At 47.9% G+C, this 21494-nt stretch overlaps 1 protein-coding gene across 1 annotated transcript in view; it reads right to left on the bottom strand.

Annotated features, from left to right (window-relative positions):
* The window catches only part of SUPT6H (SPT6 homolog, histone chaperone and transcription elongation factor), a 33609-nt gene that overhangs the window by 4543 nt on the left and 7572 nt on the right, over positions 1 to 21494 (bottom strand). The window contains exons 2-31 of the mRNA XM_021067480.2: positions 19286 to 19427; positions 18347 to 18505; positions 18174 to 18250; positions 17662 to 17854; positions 17349 to 17433; positions 16158 to 16431; positions 15698 to 15799; positions 15112 to 15228; positions 14689 to 14778; positions 14354 to 14496; positions 13548 to 13696; positions 13300 to 13398; positions 12517 to 12646; positions 12281 to 12431; positions 11955 to 12109; positions 11558 to 11753; positions 11072 to 11211; positions 10834 to 10951; positions 9928 to 10004; positions 9537 to 9672; positions 9135 to 9272; positions 8892 to 9059; positions 7584 to 7711; positions 6259 to 6466; positions 5613 to 5760; positions 5028 to 5170; positions 3066 to 3206; positions 1365 to 1560; positions 739 to 977; positions 64 to 177 (exon numbers count right to left, since the gene is read on the bottom strand). Of these exons, the coding sequence (XP_020923139.2) occupies positions 64 to 177; positions 739 to 977; positions 1365 to 1560; positions 3066 to 3206; positions 5028 to 5170; positions 5613 to 5760; positions 6259 to 6466; positions 7584 to 7711; positions 8892 to 9059; positions 9135 to 9272; positions 9537 to 9672; positions 9928 to 10004; positions 10834 to 10951; positions 11072 to 11211; positions 11558 to 11753; positions 11955 to 12109; positions 12281 to 12431; positions 12517 to 12646; positions 13300 to 13398; positions 13548 to 13696; positions 14354 to 14496; positions 14689 to 14778; positions 15112 to 15228; positions 15698 to 15799; positions 16158 to 16431; positions 17349 to 17433; positions 17662 to 17854; positions 18174 to 18250; positions 18347 to 18505; positions 19286 to 19394 (4323 nt within the window). The 5' untranslated portion in view covers positions 19395 to 19427. The remainder of the gene's footprint in view (positions 1 to 63; positions 178 to 738; positions 978 to 1364; positions 1561 to 3065; positions 3207 to 5027; positions 5171 to 5612; positions 5761 to 6258; positions 6467 to 7583; positions 7712 to 8891; positions 9060 to 9134; positions 9273 to 9536; positions 9673 to 9927; positions 10005 to 10833; positions 10952 to 11071; positions 11212 to 11557; positions 11754 to 11954; positions 12110 to 12280; positions 12432 to 12516; positions 12647 to 13299; positions 13399 to 13547; positions 13697 to 14353; positions 14497 to 14688; positions 14779 to 15111; positions 15229 to 15697; positions 15800 to 16157; positions 16432 to 17348; positions 17434 to 17661; positions 17855 to 18173; positions 18251 to 18346; positions 18506 to 19285; positions 19428 to 21494) is intronic.

Below are 21494 nucleotides of genomic sequence, written 5' to 3'. Positions count from 1 at the left end.
AAGGGAAACCATACATCCTTAAGTGACTGGGAGGCGTCATCCCTCACAGGGCCCTGGGCTCACCTTACGGTCCCCACCACTGCAGTCCTGATAATACTTGTGGTTCAGAAGGTCCCGGGCAAAGGAGGCCATGGGCTGAACATAGCGGGCAACAATCTCATCCAAGTCTTCAAATTCCTGTGGGAAGAAGGCAAAGGCCCCACATATCATGTCCAAAGCTGAGCGAGACTCAGTCTTTCATCAAATCCCTTTGGAAGAGAACACTATGGGAGGGGAGGAACTTCCCAGCCCTTTTTAGCCTCACTGTGCTGCAAAGGCCCTTTCATTTATCCACCTGTTCAATTCGGGCTCAGATTTATCAGCTTACAAGGCACAACATCCTTTAAATCATAACTTTAGTTCTCCCTTGGTGCTTGGAACAACAGGGGGCTTTATAAAATTTCTCTCCACTGAAAACAGGACAGAGAAATTTGGTGTGCAGGTTTGGGTGTGCATGTTATTTTCTCCTCTTCCTCCTGGTGGCTCTCTAGATAGTCACTTAAAATTTGGAGGACAGGGAAAGAGGGGCAAAATATACAAAACTCATACTGAATTACTCATTTCATGACCAGCTTCCTGTCTTAATGCTGTGTACCAATACATATAATGTATACAAGTTACTATGTGAAAGAGACCAGAAATGGCTTGTTTCTGGAAGGAGAAGTAGGAATACTAACGTAAGCAGGGGCTGGCTCTCACCTCACTGTTGATCCACAGGGTGGCTCCCAGGCTGAAGGCGTTTTCCTTGCCCTCTTCCCGCACGTCCACGTGCTGATAGATGCCGTCACTGACTTTCCAGGTCACTGTCAGGTGATTTTCACCCTTGCTGCTCGGTCGGATGATCACGTCTCCCTGGTCCATGGTCTCCATCATCTTTTCCGCTTGCTTAAAGTTTATATTATGGAAGGACGGGTGTGCAATCACTCGCTTGATATATGCTAAAGACGGCAGGAAAGAAGTACAGATCAGGTGATGAGACTGGAAGTCAACAGCGACGGGACAAGCCACGATTTAATTTCTGACCCACTACTGAATTCTGAGATTCTCTCACGCTCTCTGGGCTTGGCTTCTCTGATATATCTTAACCTGGGTTCCTAGGGTGCTGAGAGGATGAAGCTTTAAGAGTCACAGTGCATTAGCTAAGAAACTGTGACCCAAGAAGACCCTGGCTTCCAGCCCTGCCAGTGACTCCCTTTCATGAGGCCTCTGGGCCTCAGCACCTCAGAGCTGGGCATTCACTCCCATCAGGAAGCCAGGCAGTCAGCATGTGCACCCTGCAGAGGGAGAGACTCAGGGTGCACAGATATGGTCGGGGGCACACTCACTAGTCCGCTGCTGCTTCCGCTTCATGTCCTCCTCCTGCTTGTGGTCTGCTGCTTCAGCGTCAAAGTCATAGTAGGTGTCCTTGGGCAGCTTCCACTCGTTGTTCCTGTCCATGAGGTCTGAGGTGCGGCAGGTCAGGTCTGCACTAAACTTCTCGATGTCAATCTTCATGATTCGGCAGTGAACAGTCATTCCCACCTAGATCCACAGAACATTAGAGCTGGAAGGGACAAAGATGGTCTAGCCCAATGCCCTATTTTACACGTGAGAAAACCAAAGTCCAGGCAGAAAGACAGAGTAGCTTCCCAAAGCCAGCCAGCTCCTGGCAGATTAGGAGTTTAGGGTTGCTTGGTTTAGGTGGCAGGCTGTGCCTGGGACTGATGCCTCCCACTCTAGGCAGAAAAACCAAAGGGAGCCTAATGGAACTATCCTGTCACTGGCAGTGTTCCCTTTTTCCATAAATTTGCCTACTTACTGCTCCAAGGGTGTGATCCAAGTCTGCTGCCCTTTTTGGAGGGAAAGCAGAGTAAGAGCTGCTTTCTCTACTTTACCTGTGACTTGAGCCCTTCTGTCTAAAGATTGACAAAAGCCAATCAATCTGCAGAGCTCTCCTTCTGAAAATCTGCATGGCTTCATTTACAGGCATACTTTGGAGACATTGTGGGTTCAGCCCACCGCGATAAATTGAATGTCACAATCAAGTTGAGTAACAAGAATTTTTTGGTTTCCCAGTACATACAAAAGTTATGCTTATACTATATTCTAGTCTATTATGTGTGAAATATGTTTTTAAAAAATGTATATTCCTTAATTAAGTTACTTTATTGTTAAAAAAAAAAATGGGAACCACCACCTAAGCCTTCAGGAAGTCCTCATCTTTTGGTAATAGTAACACAAGATCACTGATCAGAGACCACCGTAACAAATAATGGAAAAGTCTGAAATATTACAAGGATGATCACACCTAAGTGTGACACGGAGACATGAAGTGATCAAATACTGTTGGAAAAATGGCACTGATAGTCTTGCTTGATGCAGGGTTACTACCAACCTTAAATCTGTAAAGAATAAAGCATCTGCGAAATGCAATAAAATGAAGATGCCTGTTTTAAGAATGCTTTTCCCCAGCCTTCCTAAGGTCACAATTCTCACAGTTCTCAGGGGTTCACATAACCCTTAGAACCAGATGATGTGACAAATACATCTGAGATCTGCTACCAGCCATGTCATGACTGGGTGATCCTGGGAAAGGCACTCAAATTTCTCTGAAAAAAGGGTTTTTTTTTTGGTCAGACTGTGAGATTAAACAACATACGTAACCCTCAAGGGCTGGTAGCTCGTGTGAATAAACGGCAGCTCCAGCAAGGGAATACTAGAACAGAAAGGGACTTGAGCCTTTCTGTTTCACAGCATGTAATGCTGGGCCAGCTTCCTGGCCAGCGGACTAAACCACAGCTTCCCACACAGGAAGAGAGAGCCCTCTCCCCAAGGGCTGGCAACTTGACGAAATTTCACAAAGGCAGTGAACAAAAGCTGCTCCTCATTCACATGCTTCTTGCCCTGGCCTCCCCCAGCTAGTTATAAATCCTCCTGAAACTCTGCCCATCAGTAGCACTGGGAACAGAGCCTAAGTCCTGGTGGGGAGAGCCCCAAGCTAGCCTGATTTGGGCAGCTGGAAGCTGCCTTAGCCATCATTCATCTACCTTGACTCGCTCCTCTGGCCGCTTTACCACTTTGTCACTGAGGAATTTGGTGGGGATGAAGCCGGTGACACCGTTGTCTAGCCGTGTTTTGACACCAATGGCCTGGCCTGGGCATGAACCGCTGTCAAAGTGGTTCCAGACCTAAAAGGAGCAAGAGGAGAGGAGGCTGATCATTAAGATTCTGAAGATCGGAGTTCCCGTCGTGGCCCAGTGGTTAACGAATTCGACTAGGAACCATGAGGTTGCAGATTCGGTCCCTGTTGCTCAGTGGGTTAATGATCCGGCGTTGCCGTGAGCTGTGGTGTAGGTTGCAGACGCGGCTCGGATCCTGCATTGCTGTGGCTCTGGCGTATGCTGGTGGCAGCAGCTCCCATTCAACCCCTAGCCTGGGAACCTCCATGTGCCGTGGGAGCAGCCCAAGAAATAGCAAAAGAAAAAGACAAAAAAAAAAAAAAAAAAAAAAAAAAAAAAAAGATTCTGAAGATCACACAGAAAAAAGCTGCCAGGAGTGTTGTAACTAACTGTACCACTGACACTGGCATCATAATATGAGAACATGACTGCGTCACCCTGGAACCCAGAAACCAAACATCCCCAATGTTTCCTGACTTGGAACTTAGGTTTGGCACCACTGGCCAACAGATCAGTCTTTTACGTTAATCTCATTTATTTGTCCCTCCTGCTACAACTGAGGCCCCTCATTTTATTCTGACCGACTGGGCATAAAAAATATCTATGCCGGCCTCCTCAGAACAAGTCATTTCGGTGAACAAGGCACATCTTAGCTCTTTTATATCTTGGACAAACCTCACCAGCTCCTTTTATTGGGTAAAGTTGAGAAACTATTTTATAATCTAATAACATTTGAAGATCTAAGGAAAGCTTCCAGGATGGCTTTTTTTGGGAGGGTTGGTGGGGGGCACATCTGTTGCAAGAAGTTTCCAGGCTGGGATCAAACCTACGCCACAGCAGTGACCCAAGCCGGTGCAGTGATAACGTCAGATCCTTAATCTGCTAAGCCACCAGGGAACTCAGGGTGGCTTTTATGAGTTCTGACCGTGAGAAAAGCAGATGATATCAAGAAGAATGTGGGAAAAATTAAAATGTGTGTAGAGAATAAAAACAATTGAAAGGGGAGTTCCCATCGTGGCGCAGTGGTTAATGAATCCGACTAGGAACCATGAGGTTGCGGGTTCGGTCCCTGCCCTTGCTCAGTGGGTTAAGGAACTGGTGTTGCCGTGAGCTGTGGTGTAGGTTGCAGACGCGGCTCGGATCCTGCGTTGCTGTGGCTCTGGCATAGGCCGGTGGCTGCAGCTCTGATTCGACCCCTAGCCTGGGAACCTCCATATGCCGCAGGAGCGGCCCAAAGAAATAGCAAAAAGCCAAAAAAGAACAACAATTGAAAGGAGCATACAGATAACTTATAACTAGCATAGGAACACTGCCTGTACGTAAGAAATGCTTGTCCTCATGTCTCTAATCTGGCTGAGCTGGATCCTCAGAAAATGGGAAACGAGGATTAAGGGTTGAGTGTCAATAGAGAAAAGCATAGAGTTCCTGTGGTGGCTGAGTGGAAACAAACCCGACTAGTATCCATAAGGATGTGGGCTCAATCCCTGGCCTTGCTCAGTGGGCTAAGGACCCAGCATTGCCATAAGCTGTGGTGGAGGCTGTAGACGTGGCTCAGATCCTGTGTTGCTGTGGCTGTGGTGTAGGCCGGCAGCTGTAGCTCTGACTCAACCTGTACCCAGGGAACTTCCATATGCCACAGGTGCAGTCCTAAAAAAAAGAGAGAAAAGCAAACAGTTCACTTCTGACTAGCATGTTAGATGTGCATGCATTCCGGCCCTCTCCCTTTGTGTATTCATCTGGTAAAACATGATCTAAAATATCCCCATTCTCAGGCACTGAGATCATTCAGTCAAGGAAATTCAGTGACCGCAGTAACACCGCAGCATGTACCTCACTTAGTTCAGGGAAATTGTCCTGTTGACAGAAGGGGCACTGCCATAGCCCTGTCTCATCGTTCCGGATTGCCTGGTCATAGCTCTCACCCTGTGGGCGCCTGTGGGCAATGCCAGTGACGTTGCAGATGATGAGCTTTCCTGGAGGAAGGGAAGAGGAGGGGAGGGAGGGGAGACAACAGGGCGCAGGCTAAGAGAACTGGAGAGATGACACCTCCCCCACCAACGGCTTAGTGACAGAACATCTGTTTTAAAGCATCTCTACTGTTTCCTTCACATTCTTGAAAAGGAAGCTCTTTCCCTCATTTGACGATGGGAAAATGAGGCCATAAGACTGACCCCATCAAATCTGCATAGCAGTAGGTTTTTAAAAGCATAATTTGACAAGTAATTTGACCTTGTACTCAACTACGACTTCCAGTTCAGGGCTTTATAATCTTCTTAAAAGCTCCCCTGGTCTTTCCTACCTACAGTACAAACCTGCCTCATTCTGCTGGAATCACTGCTTGGTTTGAATGTATACAGCAAATGCACCCCCCGCCCCCATATCCTCCTCCAACTAAAAAACAGACCCAGAATTTACCAATGTAGAAGGTCTCCGGTGTTTCTTTGGTTAACATATTGAAGATTTCCTCTGTGTTGGGAGAGCGGTAAGCTGTCCGGAGGTCCTTATATCGACAGCTCAGCTCTGCCCGGATGTCGTACAGAGTGATGTGTTTGTCACCATAGCCCTGGGGAGGAAGCCCATCAGGCAGAGCCTTGTAACGACTTCCCAACCCGAGCCACAAGGGGTTCCGATGAACAGGAGGAGGCTGGTTGGCTCCTGTCAGGGTTTCTCTTCTCTTCCCACCTCCCGACATTTACTAAAGGAGATTTTCAAACTTTTTCTTAGTCATGGAACACCACTCTACAATAAAAATGCCTCATGGAACCCCGATGTATACCAATGCAAAGCTGTACTGTGGGAAAAGAGGAAAGAGGGCCTACAAGGAAACTCTACTACTCCCCTACTCGCAGCTCCCTCACAATGACTACACAGCCTCTGAGACTTCCTCAGCTCCTTAATAAGCATACTGAAAACCTCCAGGGAGCACAGGGAGAGAGAAGAGACGATCAAGTCTCCTACAATCCTAAAACTAGGATTTCTCTGAGGACCTGCTGCCTGAGTCTCCTCCCAATGAGGCCACTTGGGATGGTTTCTGTGCCAGGCCTTCCACACTGTCACCCACCTGCCTCTCTAGCTCTTCTGCAAAGGCATCAAGGTCCAGGTCCTTGAGTCGCTCCGGGTTTTCCAAGATCTCTTCAAGGGCTCCTGCAGGGTTGGCATCCTCGGCTGATTCATCATATTCCAGAGCATCCACTGCCATCTTCCTGGCCCACTCGTAGGTCTCAGGGTGGACTCGAGAACCATCAAGGACTTCAATGTATGAGTCAGTGCTGAAGGAAAGGTAGAAAAGGGGCAGGATATGTAACGAGAAGCTTCAAGTAGCAACCCAAATGTCCACCAATGGGGAACTGGTTAAATAAATTAGGGTACCTCCATACGATGGAATACTATACAGTCATTAAAAAGAATGAGGTAGATCTATGTGTGCTGACATGGAAAGATGGCCACAATATATTGATACGTGAAAAATGCACTGCAAAACACTATGAACCGTATGATCCCATTTTTGTAGTAAATGGGTAGTTAGTAAATGCATAGCAAAAATAAAATTTAGAAAAGTTGAAGTATACATCAACTTGTTATGGTAGTTATCTCTGGGGGGTGGGATTATGGGGGACTTCCACTTTCTGCATAATATTTCTATATGTTGAATTTCACATAATGAACTCAGATAAGTCTTATAACAAGATAAAACAAGAAGGGGGAAGAAGACCTTTGAGAATTTGCTGACAGCTACTTTCCCCCATAAAGCCTTCCCAGGCTGGTCTTGCCCGTGCACTCACATGGACCTATGTTATTCGTGGAGTGTTACAGCAAAGCTGGGTGGAAAATGAAGTTTTAGAACTTGAAGCCTATTTCCCCACTGATTTCCATTACTGAATGAGGAGCTATGTGCCCGTGGAAAAGATCCTCCAAAGACTGAGTTGATAACTTCTGGAGAGGAAGAGGTCAATAGTGAAGTCCAAAGTCCAAGTGAATAGATTTTCTCTCAATAACATCATCTCAAAACATACCAGATCTCTCCCCCTTCCTTATCGCCTCAGACCCCCACACTCCTTTCCCACTGCCCCTGCTATTCCCACCCTTACCTAGCCAAGATAAACCACAACAGAACAAGTCTGTGTTTACCGAACCAAGTCTTTTCTGTTCTTAACATATAAACTAAGTTGGTTCTTTTTATGTTTCCCTCATTAAAAAGCTTCACATAATTGAACTGATCTTTTCCATAGGTCAAAGGCTCTTGACTGAATAAAGCTTCCTCACTTTGCTTTAAAAAACAATTTCCTAATTTAAATAGCTTGTGGCCCTTTGACAGCCCTAACCCCTGATTTCCCAAAGCAAAGCCCAAGAGAATGCCTCTTGGCCCACCCAGGCAGAGGGTATCACCTGTCCCCTAGGGAGGCCGTGTCGATCTTGAGGAAGCCGGCACAATTCATGAAGACTTTGGGACCCATGTGGCACATGGTGACCAGCTGGGTCCGGCTCTCAAGCCTCGTGTTGTTCTGTTTCAGGATCTAGGGGAGAGGCCTAGAGTGAGCCAGAGAAGTAGGCAGGCCCCACCTCCCAGCCTACTTTCAGGTCCCTGGGAAAGCCTCCATGATGGGAACTTTGTCTCCACTCTCCATTATCTAACTGGGCACTGTGCACCATACTAACTGCTCCTAAAAAAAGATCATTTTAAAGAACTACATTATGGAGTTCCTGTCGTGGCTCAGCAGAAACGAATCTGACTAGCATCCATGAGGACGCAGGTTCGATCCCTGGCCTCACTCAGTGGGTTACGAATCAGGCGTTGCTGTGAGTTGTAGTGCAGCTCGCAGACACGGCTTGGATCTGGTGTTGCTGTGGCTGTGGTGTAGGCCAGTGCCTACAGCTCCAATTGGACCCCTAGCCTGGGAACCTCCATATGCTGCGGGTGCAGCCCTGAAAGACAGAAAAAAAACCAAAAACCCAAAACCAACTATATTATGCTGACCAAGGACAATATAGAGCTAATGTATGTCTTCAAAGTTTATGATACAATATAAACTCAAGGACCCATCACATATTAAGAAAAAAAAAATTAAGAAATAAATACTCAGAGTTCCCGTCGTGGCACAATGGAAACGAATCTGACTAGGAACCATGAGGTTGTGGGTTCGATCCCTGGCCGCACTCAGTGGGTTAAGGATCCGGCATTGCTGTGACCTGTGGTGTAGGTCGCAGATGCAGCTCTGATCTGGCGTTGCTGTGGCTCTGGCGTAGGCTTCTAGCAACAGATCCAACTCGACTCCTGGCCTGGGAACCCCCATATGCCGCAGGTGCGGCCCTAAAAAGACCAAAAAAGAAAAAAAAAAAAAGAAATAAATACTTTTGAAGGTGCCTACCTACATACCCCACCCCCAACACCGATATCGAGATCCTTTTTCTTTCCACTGGGAAAAAACCACTATCCTGAGGCCTGTGTCTAGTACATGCTTGTGCTCCTCTATCTGTTTTAAATCGTGGCGTAGGCTATCTTTTACATGAGCCACCACAGAACAGTAGTGAAGAGCATGGCTGTGGCCACTGCAGTCTAGCTGACTCTAACTGGATGACTCTGGGCAAGTGACTTTACCTCTCAGCAGACCGTGGTCTTCCTATCAAAGCATACTGGCATAAGCATAAAGGCTCAAGGAAATAGGAACTTTTTTTTCTGAGTCAACCCAATCCTACCTTCAGGAGATGGGTCCCTTTTCGAGGTCCCAGTCCACAAACATACTGGATTAAGGCCTGGCTGTAGGGGTGGGCAATGGCACGGTTGACATCGACCCCCACCTCATTGACTCGGTTGATAAATTCACAGTATAAGGCATTAAGCAGCTCTTCTTTCACCACATGCTCCTGGACACAGAGCAGGCAGGGATAAGGTTACTGTGCCACTCAGCCCACCTAGGCCTACCTATCAAATCTACTCACCTGCAAGGGGTGAAACTTGAGGCACAGGATGTCTTCATCAGAGCTGCACACCTGGGCAAATTCAATCAGAGGGTCCTGGATGCGCCGGGCCAGGGAGACAGCCTGTCTCAGCACTGGAGGGTAATCCCGGAACTCCGCCTAGAGTCAAACGAGGGTCAGCAAATGAGGGCCATTAAGTCCCCTCAGCTCCAACAGCAAGAGGGAACTCAAACCATCCGGTTTTAAGTCATTTTCTCTTCTGTGGGACCATTTTTGCTGGGACTCCCAATCTGAACAATGGAAATCCTCTGCACAGGTAAATGATCAGGTGTAACCCTGTGCTCCTGACATCCTGTTTCCCTGTCTCCCTGGGATTGACAGCTCTTGCCTGTGCAGGGCTTAAAGGTGGGGCTCTAGCATTACCTCCGATTTCTTGCTGTTCATATAGAGAATGGCTAATTCGTTGTCAATCAGCTCCACCCCAATAGAGGACAGCTGTTGGCCCTGGTCCAGCTCATGCACAATGCGTTTCACGTCCTCAATCAACATCTGGGCGTCCCTGGAGGGATGAGGGGTGCCAGTCAGGGCTATTTCTGGATAGTTTCTCAGAGATGAACAACCTCACGGCTGGGATGGGGGTGGAGAGGGCTTTGCAGACAGAGGTACAATATCCTCAGAGATACTCCTGGGGATGAGGATATTAGCAAGGCTCTACACAGACAGATGCCTACTTTGTGAGAGGCATGCGGCAGATTCACCAATGAAGGATGAGTGACTTTAAGCCAGGCCTGGCCCAATGCCCTGCTGCCCCTACCTGTTCTCTCCTGCAACTGTCACCACATGAGGCTTTTTGTTCAGAAGAAATTTCTTTAGAGTTTCAATGTCTTGCGCCTAGATTGAAAAAGAATTGGAACGGAATGGCACTGAGAATAGGGGGATTTCAAGCACTTCCCTCTCCCTAAGTAGAATGAGACCTGAAAAGACTAGCAAAAAATGGATGCATCACATGTCTTCAACACAAAACAAGGGAGACTAAGACCTCTAATTTGAATATTACACATCTGTTAGTATACATATTATACTTCTGGCTTATACTCAAATTGTGGTTAAGTAAACATACTTGTGGCTTTTTTTAAAACATAAACCACCATCTGGCAGTCAGGACTATTCTAATATCCACTTTACGATTTCTCTCTCTCTTTTTTTTTTGGCCATGCCCATGGCATGCAGAAGTTCCCAGGCCAGGGACTGAACCTGTGCCACAGCTGTAACCAGAGCCACTGCCGTGACAAAGCTGGATCTATGATCCACTGAGCCATGAGGGAAGCATATACATGAGATGAATTCAAATTCCTCTTTCCTTGGAAGAAACACCAAAAGGCCAAAGCAGGGAAAAGGTTGGCTTAATGCCTTAGTGGCTTTCAGCTCCTGGAACAGGCTGACCCAGATGCTGGTAAGCACAGAGGCAGTTATGGCAGCTCCCAGAAGTACACAAGGCCTAGGAATTGACTTCAAGCCAGAAGTAAATTCTGTACCAGAACCTGAGTGCCATCTACTGCCGGTGAAAGTAAGATTCATCCCAGGACTGGAGAGCGCAGGCACCACCGCAGAGATAATCAGGGTCCTGCATGGGATGTTGCTTAGACTGTAAACGCTTATCCCCACTGAAGTATAAGATGTGCTCAAGATGTACACCTGGTAACCTGTCCCAGCCACTTGCCTTCTTCTCCCGTTCTTCCTCTCTCCACGCAGTTCGCCGTTTAGTAAAATGAGGCAGCCGGAGGAAGTCTGTCACTTCTCCTTCACCATTGACCAAGGCGCAAAAAACAGGGTGATCTCTGCCAGCCGGACAAAAACATAACCGAGCAATAATCAGCAACATGAGGATGAGTAAGAGAAGAACGAAACTAGGAAGACAGGTAAGGGGAGATGCCAGACAGGCAGAAAAAGGGAGTTACCTGGCGGAGGAGAAAGCAATGCCCAGGACCCGGATGCCCTTCCCTTGGTTCTCATCCATGAAGTCATCATCTTCCTCAACTTGTTGATCAGGCCGATAAGGTGCCACCCTCAACCAGTTGTAGAGCTTTCGACTACAGGCCTGGGGAGGAGACACATCAGACACTGGCCACCAGGCTCACCAAGAGGGTTAAGGAAACAGATGCAAGCATATGTTTGCAAAGGTCATATTTACATGGGCACACATTCCCAGCCCTTGGCAGGCTTACAACTTGAAGGTGTATCTTGCTCTTAGAAACAGACGAGCACACAGAGGCCAGTTATACAAACAAAGGATAAACACATGGAAGAGAGGGAAGAGGCTCCCTCTCGGGTTCTGCTCCTCCTGCCCCTAGGGTTTCCCCATTAACTACAGCATTAAGAGTTCCTTACTCTCAGCTCTAGTTTAGGGAAATCACATGACTAAGATCATGAGTTCCTGTCCTCACCTTTATGACATATTCTTTGGCTTCGGCCAGCAGCTTGTTCTTGAGCTCTTTGGCCATCTGCACATAGAGGAACTGCTGCAAAGCTCGCTCAATGGCCATGGTGCGCTGCCGGTTCCACTCCTGCACCTGATGGCTGAACTCATCTCGGTAGTAAAACTGTTTGATTTCTTCAAAATACGTCTGGTCATTGCCATAGCTGAGGAGAAACAACACTGTAGGATCAGGGACAGAGAAAAGGGGATGCCCAAATGCCCGCAAACACTGTGACCGAGTGAGCCAGGGACAGGGACTTGCTCAATTCTGAAGGCGTGGCTCACGTTCCTGAAGAACTTCTCCCTTCAGCAGACTCCTCACCAAGCCCCCCCCCAAAGAGGCCCCAGCCCAGGGCTCTGCTTACCCTTCTACCCCCTTCATATCTATGCTGATGTCAATGGTGAGCAGCCCTTCATCTTCAGCCAGGCATATCTTGAGGAACTGGTCATCTCTCAGTTCCTTAACAGGCTTGTTCTTTAAGTACTTGAAGGAGTAAGCATAGTGGGCCTCATCCACATCCTGTACACATCGAGAGGGAATCATCAGCCTCGGGATAGGCTGGGCTTGACCCTGGGCAAAAAGACTGCCTCTCTGCTCTCAGGCAGACGGCTCAGCCAAGCACGAAGGCAGAGGAGTCAGTTCAAACACAACTGAATCACATGCTGGATCAAAGCCCTTCGACTGGCTTACCTTTCTACCTTTCTTGGTGGGGGTTATATTGAGCTTGGCTCTCTCCTGGAAAGTCTGCCTCAGCACCTGCCGGACAAGGGGCTCCCGGGCAATCTGCAGGGCTACCATGTAGCGGGCACCTTCCAGCACAGCTTCAGGTGTAGGGAACTGACTGTGGGGAAAATGGAGGAGCTGCACGATGAAGGCATCCTTGCCCTCAGGTCCCTCCTCCTGCCAGCTGCCTGCTGCATGCCTACCTACAAACATAATCCTTGGCCAGCTCCAAAGGCTCTGCAGGAAACTGTTCTGTCTCATGCCGCTGGTAGCTATCCCGGAGGTTTTCCCCAAACTGCTCAGGAGTAAGCCCAAACTTTTTGGCTAGGCCGTCTAAAGCAAAGGAGGATGAAACATAAGGCAAGAGTGGGTCAAATAACCCCTTGGCTTTCAGTCTAGAGCAGCAATTCTGGGTATTAGACCTTAAAGGGATCCCAAATGAGCAAGAGCAGAATGTCTTACAATGAACATTGAAAACACTGACCGTAAACACCTCACAGACTGTCATGATGCAGAAAAAACAGAAATTTTCTATGTGACTACTGGGCTCAGAACTAATGTGGAAGTCACGGTTTAAAGAACTCCCAGAGAGGAGTTCCCTTCATGGCTCAGCAGTTAAGGAACCCAACAAAGAGCCATGAGGTTGAGGGTTCAATCCCTGGCCTCGTTCAGTGGGTTGGGGATCTGGCACTGCCGTGAGCTGTGGTGTAGTCCCAGACTTGTCTTGAATCCAGCATTGCTGTGGCTGTGGCACAGAAGGGGCAGCTGTAGCTCCGATGTGAGCCCTAGCCTGGGAGCTTCCATGTGCTGAGGGTGTGGCCCCCAAAAGCAAAAAAATTAAAATTAAAAAAAAAAGAACTCCCAAAGAAAGAATGAACTTTCTCTGCCTGTGTTCAGGTATCATGGGAGAGGCTGGACCATGCCTGCAGGGTGGGTGCAGCCCTCTTCCTATATTACCAGTGACTAGCAGGGAACTTAGGCATCACCTAGCCCAGCGCTCTGGCAGATGGTGTACATATCTCGGCGGGAAGCCTGCTTGAGCTCTGGTCCCCTCTGCTCCTCATCTTCTGCCTCCTCACCGTCACCTGGGAAAAAGATCTGAGTTAGTGCTCTAGTTTCCAGTCACTCCCAAGGATCTGACGCATGTAGAGAAGCCCCAAAGTGTAATCAGTCAAGGGCATCCTTGAGAAGGCCATGGCCACCAAGCCTCTGGGTTTTCTTTTCTAGCACTCACCTTCCTCATCTCCCTCTTCCCTAACACGCTTTAGCTTCTTGCGGCTGGCCTTGGCGGCATTCTGCATCTTGGGGATGTCACGACCATAATAAAGCAGAAAATGATTGTAGACATCTTTCAGTTCATCCATTGACTGTACATCCTTGAGCCTGGAGGGAAGAGACATAAGACTTCAACTGTCACCTAGTTTTGCTACAAGAGGGCCAGTTCTCACGAGGCAATCCCAACTAGGATGGGTGCCTGTGTTCTCCAATTAGAGACACATGATAGCCTCAGACTACGACCTAAATCGCAATCAAGTTATCTTAAAGAAGGAATATGTTAAATGAGTGGTGGCTGGAGGCTGTTGGAAATGGCAACAAAAAGGCAGAGAAGCAAACGAGGCAGCATTTCTCTAGCAAAGTTCAAAGTCCTGGAGACAGTCCTTGTCCCTCCTCCCCAGCTTCATGCCACTGGCCACTAGAATTAACTGCTCCCTTCCCACATTCCTCTCTGATTACAAGCTTACCAAGCTATTTTCTGGTTGTAGTTTGTTTCCCATGTAGCTTTCCATATAGGAAACATATAAATAAGCAAACATGATCTCTGATCTGATCCTCTTAACCTTTTATACCAATATGAATAAACAGGAATTTACCTGAAAGATCACTTCTGATATGTTAGTAAGCTGGGTCCCTAAGAGATGGGCCCCACGCTGAGAATTTTGTAAGGTTATGCTGCTCTGGAATAGGATGAGGGGTGGGGGTGGGGTCCTCTGCCTTTGATTTGAGGGCTCCCTTTAGTGGAATAGACCCTGCAGATTTTACCTCTCCATGTCAGTGGTGTCCAGAGCCCGGATGCCATCAGCAAGGGGCTTATCAGGATCAGCAGAGATTTGCTCATACTGATAAGCTTGCATCTTCTCAAACAGCCGTGTCAGGTTCTCCTTACGAATCCTCAGCTGGGTCCACTAGGACAGGACAGAGCAGCAATAAGAGCTGGAGTTCAGCCCTGGAAACCCAAGGCCATGCTGTTCCTTACCAGGAGACCCTGGAGGAAGCTTGACAGGCCTGGGGTTTCAGGCTGCCACCTGACAAGGACAGGAGAGCTTGGCTCCCAAGTCCAGTCCTCAGTCCCTTGGAGGGGCATGGATCCCTATTACCTTTTCATCCCACTGCCACACCCTCCACAGGTCATTGATATGCAATTCGGGCTCCACATACTCCTTCCGGTAGAAGGCAATGAAAGGCACCTAGGGTAGCAAGGACACAGCAGTCAGCCAGAGAGGAAAGATCTGCAAGGATCCCCTTTGCTAGAGGCATAAACAGCTTCAAGAAATTCAACAGTCTTGGCCTCCCTCACAGGGCCATCAAGGCCACATGCTGTCCCCTGACAGGGGAAGATAATGTTGCAAACCGGTAGCACTGTTCTCCTGATCATTAGTCTATGATCCTCACACCTCTGGACTCAAGGGACTACTGCCAAGGACAGGAGAAGGGGGCTCCCCACCTGACTCAGAAGCCACCCTTTCCTCACCCCCTAGTTGAAGTGCTAACCAACGGGCCAACAGAGCTTGAGGTGCTACCTCAAAATGCTGATTTCGCATGAAGCCCAGGGCTTCTTTAATCTTCTGAATTGTGCTGGGCCCTTTTCGACTGAAGCTGCTGGTTGGCTGCCCTCGGTCTAGGTAATCACAGCTTTCCTACAGTTGGAAAATAAAGAACAGCAATGACTCCATTACTTGTTTTGTCCGACGACACAGGACACTGCTTCTTGTCACAGGATGACCTTCTTAGATGAAATCTAGAAAAATCTCCTTCATACACCCTCATGCACACATGCTGTTCTGGACTAGGCCCACAGCGGTTTGGGGCAGGAGAGGAGCAGCTCCTCATCCAGATGAAGTGGCTTCTGGTTCATGGGAAAACACAGGATCTTTTTTTGGTGGTTCCCTGTGGAGCAGTGGGTTAAGGACCTGGTGTCACTGCTCACTGCAGAGACTTGGGTCGCTGCTGTGGCAGGGGTCTGATCCCTGGCCTGGGACCTTCCACACAATGTGGGCATGACCAAAAATATACATATGTATATTTCTATGTGAATATGAAATATATACATAAATATTACACACACACACACGTACATGTACATAAAGATCTTTTTTTTTTTGGTACCTGCAGAGAAATGGTTGGTGTGGCAAAGGCATTCCTGTAGATCCAGTCAGCCTCTTCTTCCAGTTCATCATCTTCAGCCCCCTTTACTGGGATGGAACGGAGCTGTAAGGGACAAGACAACAGCATGAGACGGACTTTATATCTCACAGGAAAAACACTACTTCTGGTCAAACTGTGTGCTCTACAGGTGCACATTTCCAGTACCCGGAAGAGCATGTCTGGCAAGAAGTAGGCTTGTCATACACTTGCTAAAGAGTGCCGTTTCAGGAACCGTAAGCTACATGAGAGTATGTTGAGCTGGACTCCTTCAACTCCAGGTCAGATGGGGTTCAAAGCCAACTTCCTATGTACCATCTGCTATCAGCTGTTGCTAGATTATTCCTCTGCTATAATCCTCATACCAAGGAGGGTCAGGGCAGGTGATGATGGGTGAGCAGGACAGAGGCTGGTGCTTCCTTACCTGGAACCTCTCAGGCAGGTCAGTGGCTCGGATTTCATTGTCCTGATCTGTGAGATGGCTGCTTTCCAGCTCGCTGGGCTCGTACATCTCGAAGATGCTCCTGCGGCTCACACGTTTCTTGGTGGTCTTCTTGGGACGTACCCGGATCTCACCCTCAGCCTCATCGTCCTCATACTCGTATTCTTCCTCCAGTTCTTCATCATACTCATTGTATTTCTCAAACTCATCGTAGTCAAAGTCCACGCCGAAAATCTCCTGGGCTTCTTGCAGGGCCCTGTGAACGAGACCAAAAGGCAGTTGGCCCGGGTTCCAGTGAGAGGAGAGAAATGCAGCCTCCTCAGAGATCCTTTACCTCCCCTAGAGAGCTAAGAAAGTTAAGGGAAAGGTAAGCAAAAAAAGCATATTCACTATGGACTAATGGCTTAGCTGGGGGATATTTCTGGGGAAACTATTACTTTTATTTTATTTTTTATTTTTTGTCTTTTGGCCATTTCTTGGGCCGCTCCCACAGCATATGGAAGTTCCCAGGCTAGGGGTCGGATCAGAGCTGTAGCCGCCGGCCTACTCCAGAGCCACAGCAACACGGGATCCGAGCCGCGTCTGCAACCTACACCACAGCTCACAGCAATACCAGATCCTTAACCCACTGAGCAAGGCCAGGGATCGTACCCGCAACCTCATGGTTCCTAATCGGATTTGTTAACCACTGAGCCACGACGGGGAACTCTGGAAAACAAACAAACAAACAAACAAACAAAAAAACACACCTCATCTTGGAGTTCCCCAGTGGCTCAGTAGGTTAAAGATCTGGCATTGTCACTGCTGTGGCACTGGTTCTATCCCTAGTCTGGGAACTTCCACATGCCATGAGTGTGGCAAAAAAAAAAAAAAAAAGGCAAAAAGCCCATCTCTGACATGAGCCAGTGACAAGGATCAAACAGCAATAGGGCAGATGGGTCCATATCATGCTCAGTGAATCCATCTTCTCCTAAGACACTATAGTATTCCCTCAGAGCAAAAGCTTTCTTCCATCAAAATTATATTTAGAAGACTAATATACAAAGTAGAGAGAGGCTGGAGCCTTGCCCATGTGTGACTCCACCCTCATCCCAGTGGCTCTACAATGCAGAGCTATTCTGACTGGGTCCGCTGAGATGCCCTTATCGCAACCTTGCACCAAACCCTACTCACGCATCTGTGTATCCAGGAAGCTTTTTGCGCCACTTGGGTTTTTTCAGTGGTTGTCCATCATCGTCCACAATGAAGTCGTCAATGTCTGGGTAGAGAAGGGAGAGGTCAGGGCCCAGAGGCCGGGGACGGGCCAGGACTGAAAGGCTTTAGTTCCCACTAGGAGTGGCCACTGAGGAGAGAAGACAGAGGCTCCTGGAAAGAAACTTCTGTGTGGCTGGGACCTATAGCTGAAGATCAGTTCCCATTCTGTTCCTTGGGGTAGGAAACCCCAACGTCCTCCCCAAAATTGGCTTCCCTGCCTGATGCCACATACCTGACTCTTCATCATCTTCCTCCTCCTCTTCTGGAGGAGCCATGGGGGCCTCAATGGCCTCCTGGCCTTCTTCCCCCTCCCCATCCTGGAAGATCTCCTCTGCAATAGCTTCTTTTTCATGTTCCTCCTTGCCATATTCCTCCTCGTCGTCGTCCTCATCGTCTGACATTTTTTTGACACGTCGGTATTTTTGCTAGGGGTGGAAAACCCGCCTCATCAGGGTCTGAGGGGACTGGCTTAGTAACACCTCTCTCCAGTCACATTCCTGTTTTCCTTCCACAATTACGATGACGAGGGAGGTGGCAAAGAACACAAGTGATGCCCCAAGGCTACCCTGGAAACTTCGACAAGTCTTTAACAGGCATCCAGAGCTGGGCTCCACAGTACGATGACACGGAACCATGTTCTCTCTGCCATTCCCCAGCTGTTCTCAATGCGCCTCCCCACCCGGAGTCACTGAATTTTAGGGGCTTCTTTCTGCCCCAAGGATAGAGACAAAGAAAGACACTTACTCCTCTTTTGACTTTGACACCCAAATTCTCCTCAATGAGATCAAAATCATCATCCTCCAGGCGGTCATCAAAAGATGCTAGAGAAGACAAAGTGGTACCCACAGTGACGCGGAGGTTCCTTCCCGCTGCGGCTTCCACCCCAGCCTCACGTGACCTGAGGAGAGGCTACTCACTGCGTTTTCTCTTCTTGTGGCCAACATCATCTTCTGAATCACCGGAGTCACTACCCTCATCCTCCTCCCCTTCGTCTTCATCATCGTCGTCATTGATAAAGCCTTTCAAGTTTCCTTGCTCATCCTGATCATCTAGGTTCTCCTCCTCTTCCTCCTCATCTGGAAAACATGCATGTTTGAGGCACGCAGTTTGGGAAACAGGCTGGGGCTGGGGCAGGGCCACCTGCTTCACTGTTATTTCTCATCTGCCCTGAACCTAATGACCTGGATGCTGTGTTAACTCTCTGCCTCATCTAAAGATGCACAAACAGGACCACTGACTTCGAACAGCACCTTCTGGAAAAGTTTCTCTTTTCCACATTCATCTTCCATCTTTAGGCAAAATGAACTTCCTAATTAACCTGGCTCTTCAAAATGATTACCAGAGGCTTTACAGCCACCAATAACTTTCGTTTTCCTCTCAGATTATAAACTCAGTAGCTATGTTTCTTCTTTTAGCCATAACGTTTCTGACAAAGCTTACATTTCCTTTCCACCTCTAGAGTCATTTCATGGTTCCTACTCTGATGATGATCCTAAAGATTGGGACTGGGCAGAGAAACAGGAAACTGGGTGCGCAAACACCAACACTCCCAGGTCTCTAAGAGAGCAGAACACCACCTACGTATTTATTTACTGGCTCACTGTCTGTTCCTTCTCACTAATGTAAACTCTGAGCTAGCTGGGTCTTTATTTTGTAGTTCTAGTTCTAGGCACAGTGCTTGGCACACAGCAGGCAGTTGCACAGTAAATATTTTTTCTATGAATGACTGAAAATTCTCAAGCCGGTACCTCATGTGTGACAACTTCTGTGCTCAGCCTGAGCCTCTCATCAGCAAGAATCCAACTATCCAAAGCTTAGCAATAGTGGGGAGAAGCTTGAGGCTGGGGCTTCCTCACCATCATCCTCCTCTTCTACAAATTTCTTGGTGACCCGGGGCACCACCTCGCCTTCATCATTGTATTCTTCCTCTGATTCTTCAGCCTCGCTTTCCACAAAATCAGACATTTCTGCAGCTTCTCACGGCCTGCCTGGAGATGACTAGGGAAGAAAGGGAGACAGAGGGTTCTTAAACATTTCCACTTCAGCTACGTGCCACTACTCTGCCCAGTCATTTCCACCTGGGAGGGGAGAAGACTCAGACGGCTCCAGCTCTTCCATTACCCATGCCTCCCACAGTTGCTCCTCTCATATGTACTTTAAAAATTGCAATTATACTGGACTTCTGTGTATATACCATCTTGCTTATCCAATGAGCTTTATCTCACTTACCATTTGGGGGCAGAAATGGGCAGACAAGGAAAGAAATTCGTGAAGGAATAATTATATAAGTGAGGATATGGTAGGAATGAGATGACATGACTCATTCCTAAGTTTGGGAAACAATAATTAGGTGCCAGCTTAACGGCAGGAACTTTCATAAACACTATACTTGGCTACTGGCAGCTTCAAAAGGAAAATCTTTTTCAATAGCTTAAGCAACATTTCATGAACTTGAGCCCACTTGTGTGAGTGCTGGTTGGGAGGATCGAGGTGGAGAAGGGGCCTCTTTAGAAACATTAGAACCATAACTCCATTGTGCCAATTACCCCCCCAAAAGACAAACATTTTGAAAGAGACTTTCCTGGCCTACAAATTAAAAGTAATATAGGAGTTCCCGTCGTGGCACAGTGGTTAACGATTCTGCCTAGGAACCATGAGGTTGCGGGTTCGATCCCTGCCCTTGCTCAGTGGGTTAAGGATCTGGCGTTGCCATGAGCTGTTGGTGTAGGTTGCAGACGCAGCTCAGATCCTGTGTTGCTGTGGCTCTGGCGTAGGCTGGTGGCTACGGCTCCGATTAGACCCCTAGCCTGGGAACCTCCACATGCCGAGGGAGCGGCCTCAGAAAAGGCAAAAAGACACACACACACACAAAAGAGGTAATACAGTAAAAGGCAAAGGTTGCTGGGCTGTAGACTATGGATTTGATCTCTACTGTAGAGTAGAGATCAAATCCTGGTCCTGCCATATAGTGAATATGTATAAACACAAGCAAATTGTTATTATTATTTTTTTGTATTTTTAGGGCCGCACCCACAGCATATGGAGGTTCTTGGGCTAGAGGTCTAATAGGAGCTATAGCTGCTGGCCTATACCACAGCCACAGCAACGCCAGATCCAAGCCGCATCTGTGACCTACACCACAGCTCACAGCAACGCCGGATCCTTAACCCACTGAGCGAGGCCAGGGATTGAACCCGCAACCGCATGGTTCCTAGTTGGATTTGTTTCTGCTGCGCCACGATGGGAACTCCACATAAGCAAATTATTGAATGTGCTTGAATATCAATCTCTTCATCTGGAAAATAGTAACAGCACTACCTACCTCACAAGGTAATTGAGAATATTACATGACATAGGGGAAAAAAAACTAGTTTTACTGTTTCAATAAATGTCAACGGAGCTTGAATTTGAAGCCTGAGCCTAATTTTCCTTAGCAGTCTGTAATTTTGTACCAACCAATTCCAACTTTGTCTTCTATTTCCCTGCTGTCAGATGCATCCAAAGCCCAGAAATGGCAGTGGAGAACCAAAGAACCACGACATGGAATTCCCTGTGCTTTTAAAAGCACGGCAGGAGTTCCCGTCGTGGCGCAGTGGTTAACGAATCTGACTAGGAACCATGAGGTTGAGGGTTCGATCCCTGCCCTTGCTCAGTGGGTTAACGATCCGGTGTTGCCGTGAGCTGTGGTGTAGATTGCAGACTCGGCTCGGATCCTGCGTTGCTGTGGCTCTGGCGTAGGCTGGTGGCTACAGCTCCGATTCGACCCCTAGCCTGGGAACCTCCATATGCCGCGGAAGCGGCCCAAGAAATGGCAAAAAAAAAAAAAGCACGGCACACATCACACAAATCATATCATCAGGATTCCACTCTGGAATTCTGAAGCTAGCTACTGATGAACTCAGGACCATTCCTCACCCTGTCCTGAATTATGGTCCATTTTCTCCACTTAGACTATAAGCTTTTGGAAGGTGGAGACCACATCCAGTTGAAGTGCCCTTTATGATTTTGTACCAGATAAGCTGTATCATCCCACTAGGTGTTCTATGCAAAAGAGAAACTGCTAAG

The sequence above is a fragment of the Sus scrofa genome, chromosome 12 (genome assembly GCF_054392235.1).
Source record: "Sus scrofa isolate SSC_HxYL_T2T_F1_AM1 chromosome 12, Sscrofa_HxYL_maternal_Yorkshire_Landrace_v2.0, whole genome shotgun sequence".
NCBI classification, from domain to species: Eukaryota; Metazoa; Chordata; class Mammalia; order Artiodactyla; family Suidae; genus Sus; species Sus scrofa.
This window is presented reverse-complemented; position numbering and strand designations above follow the sequence as displayed.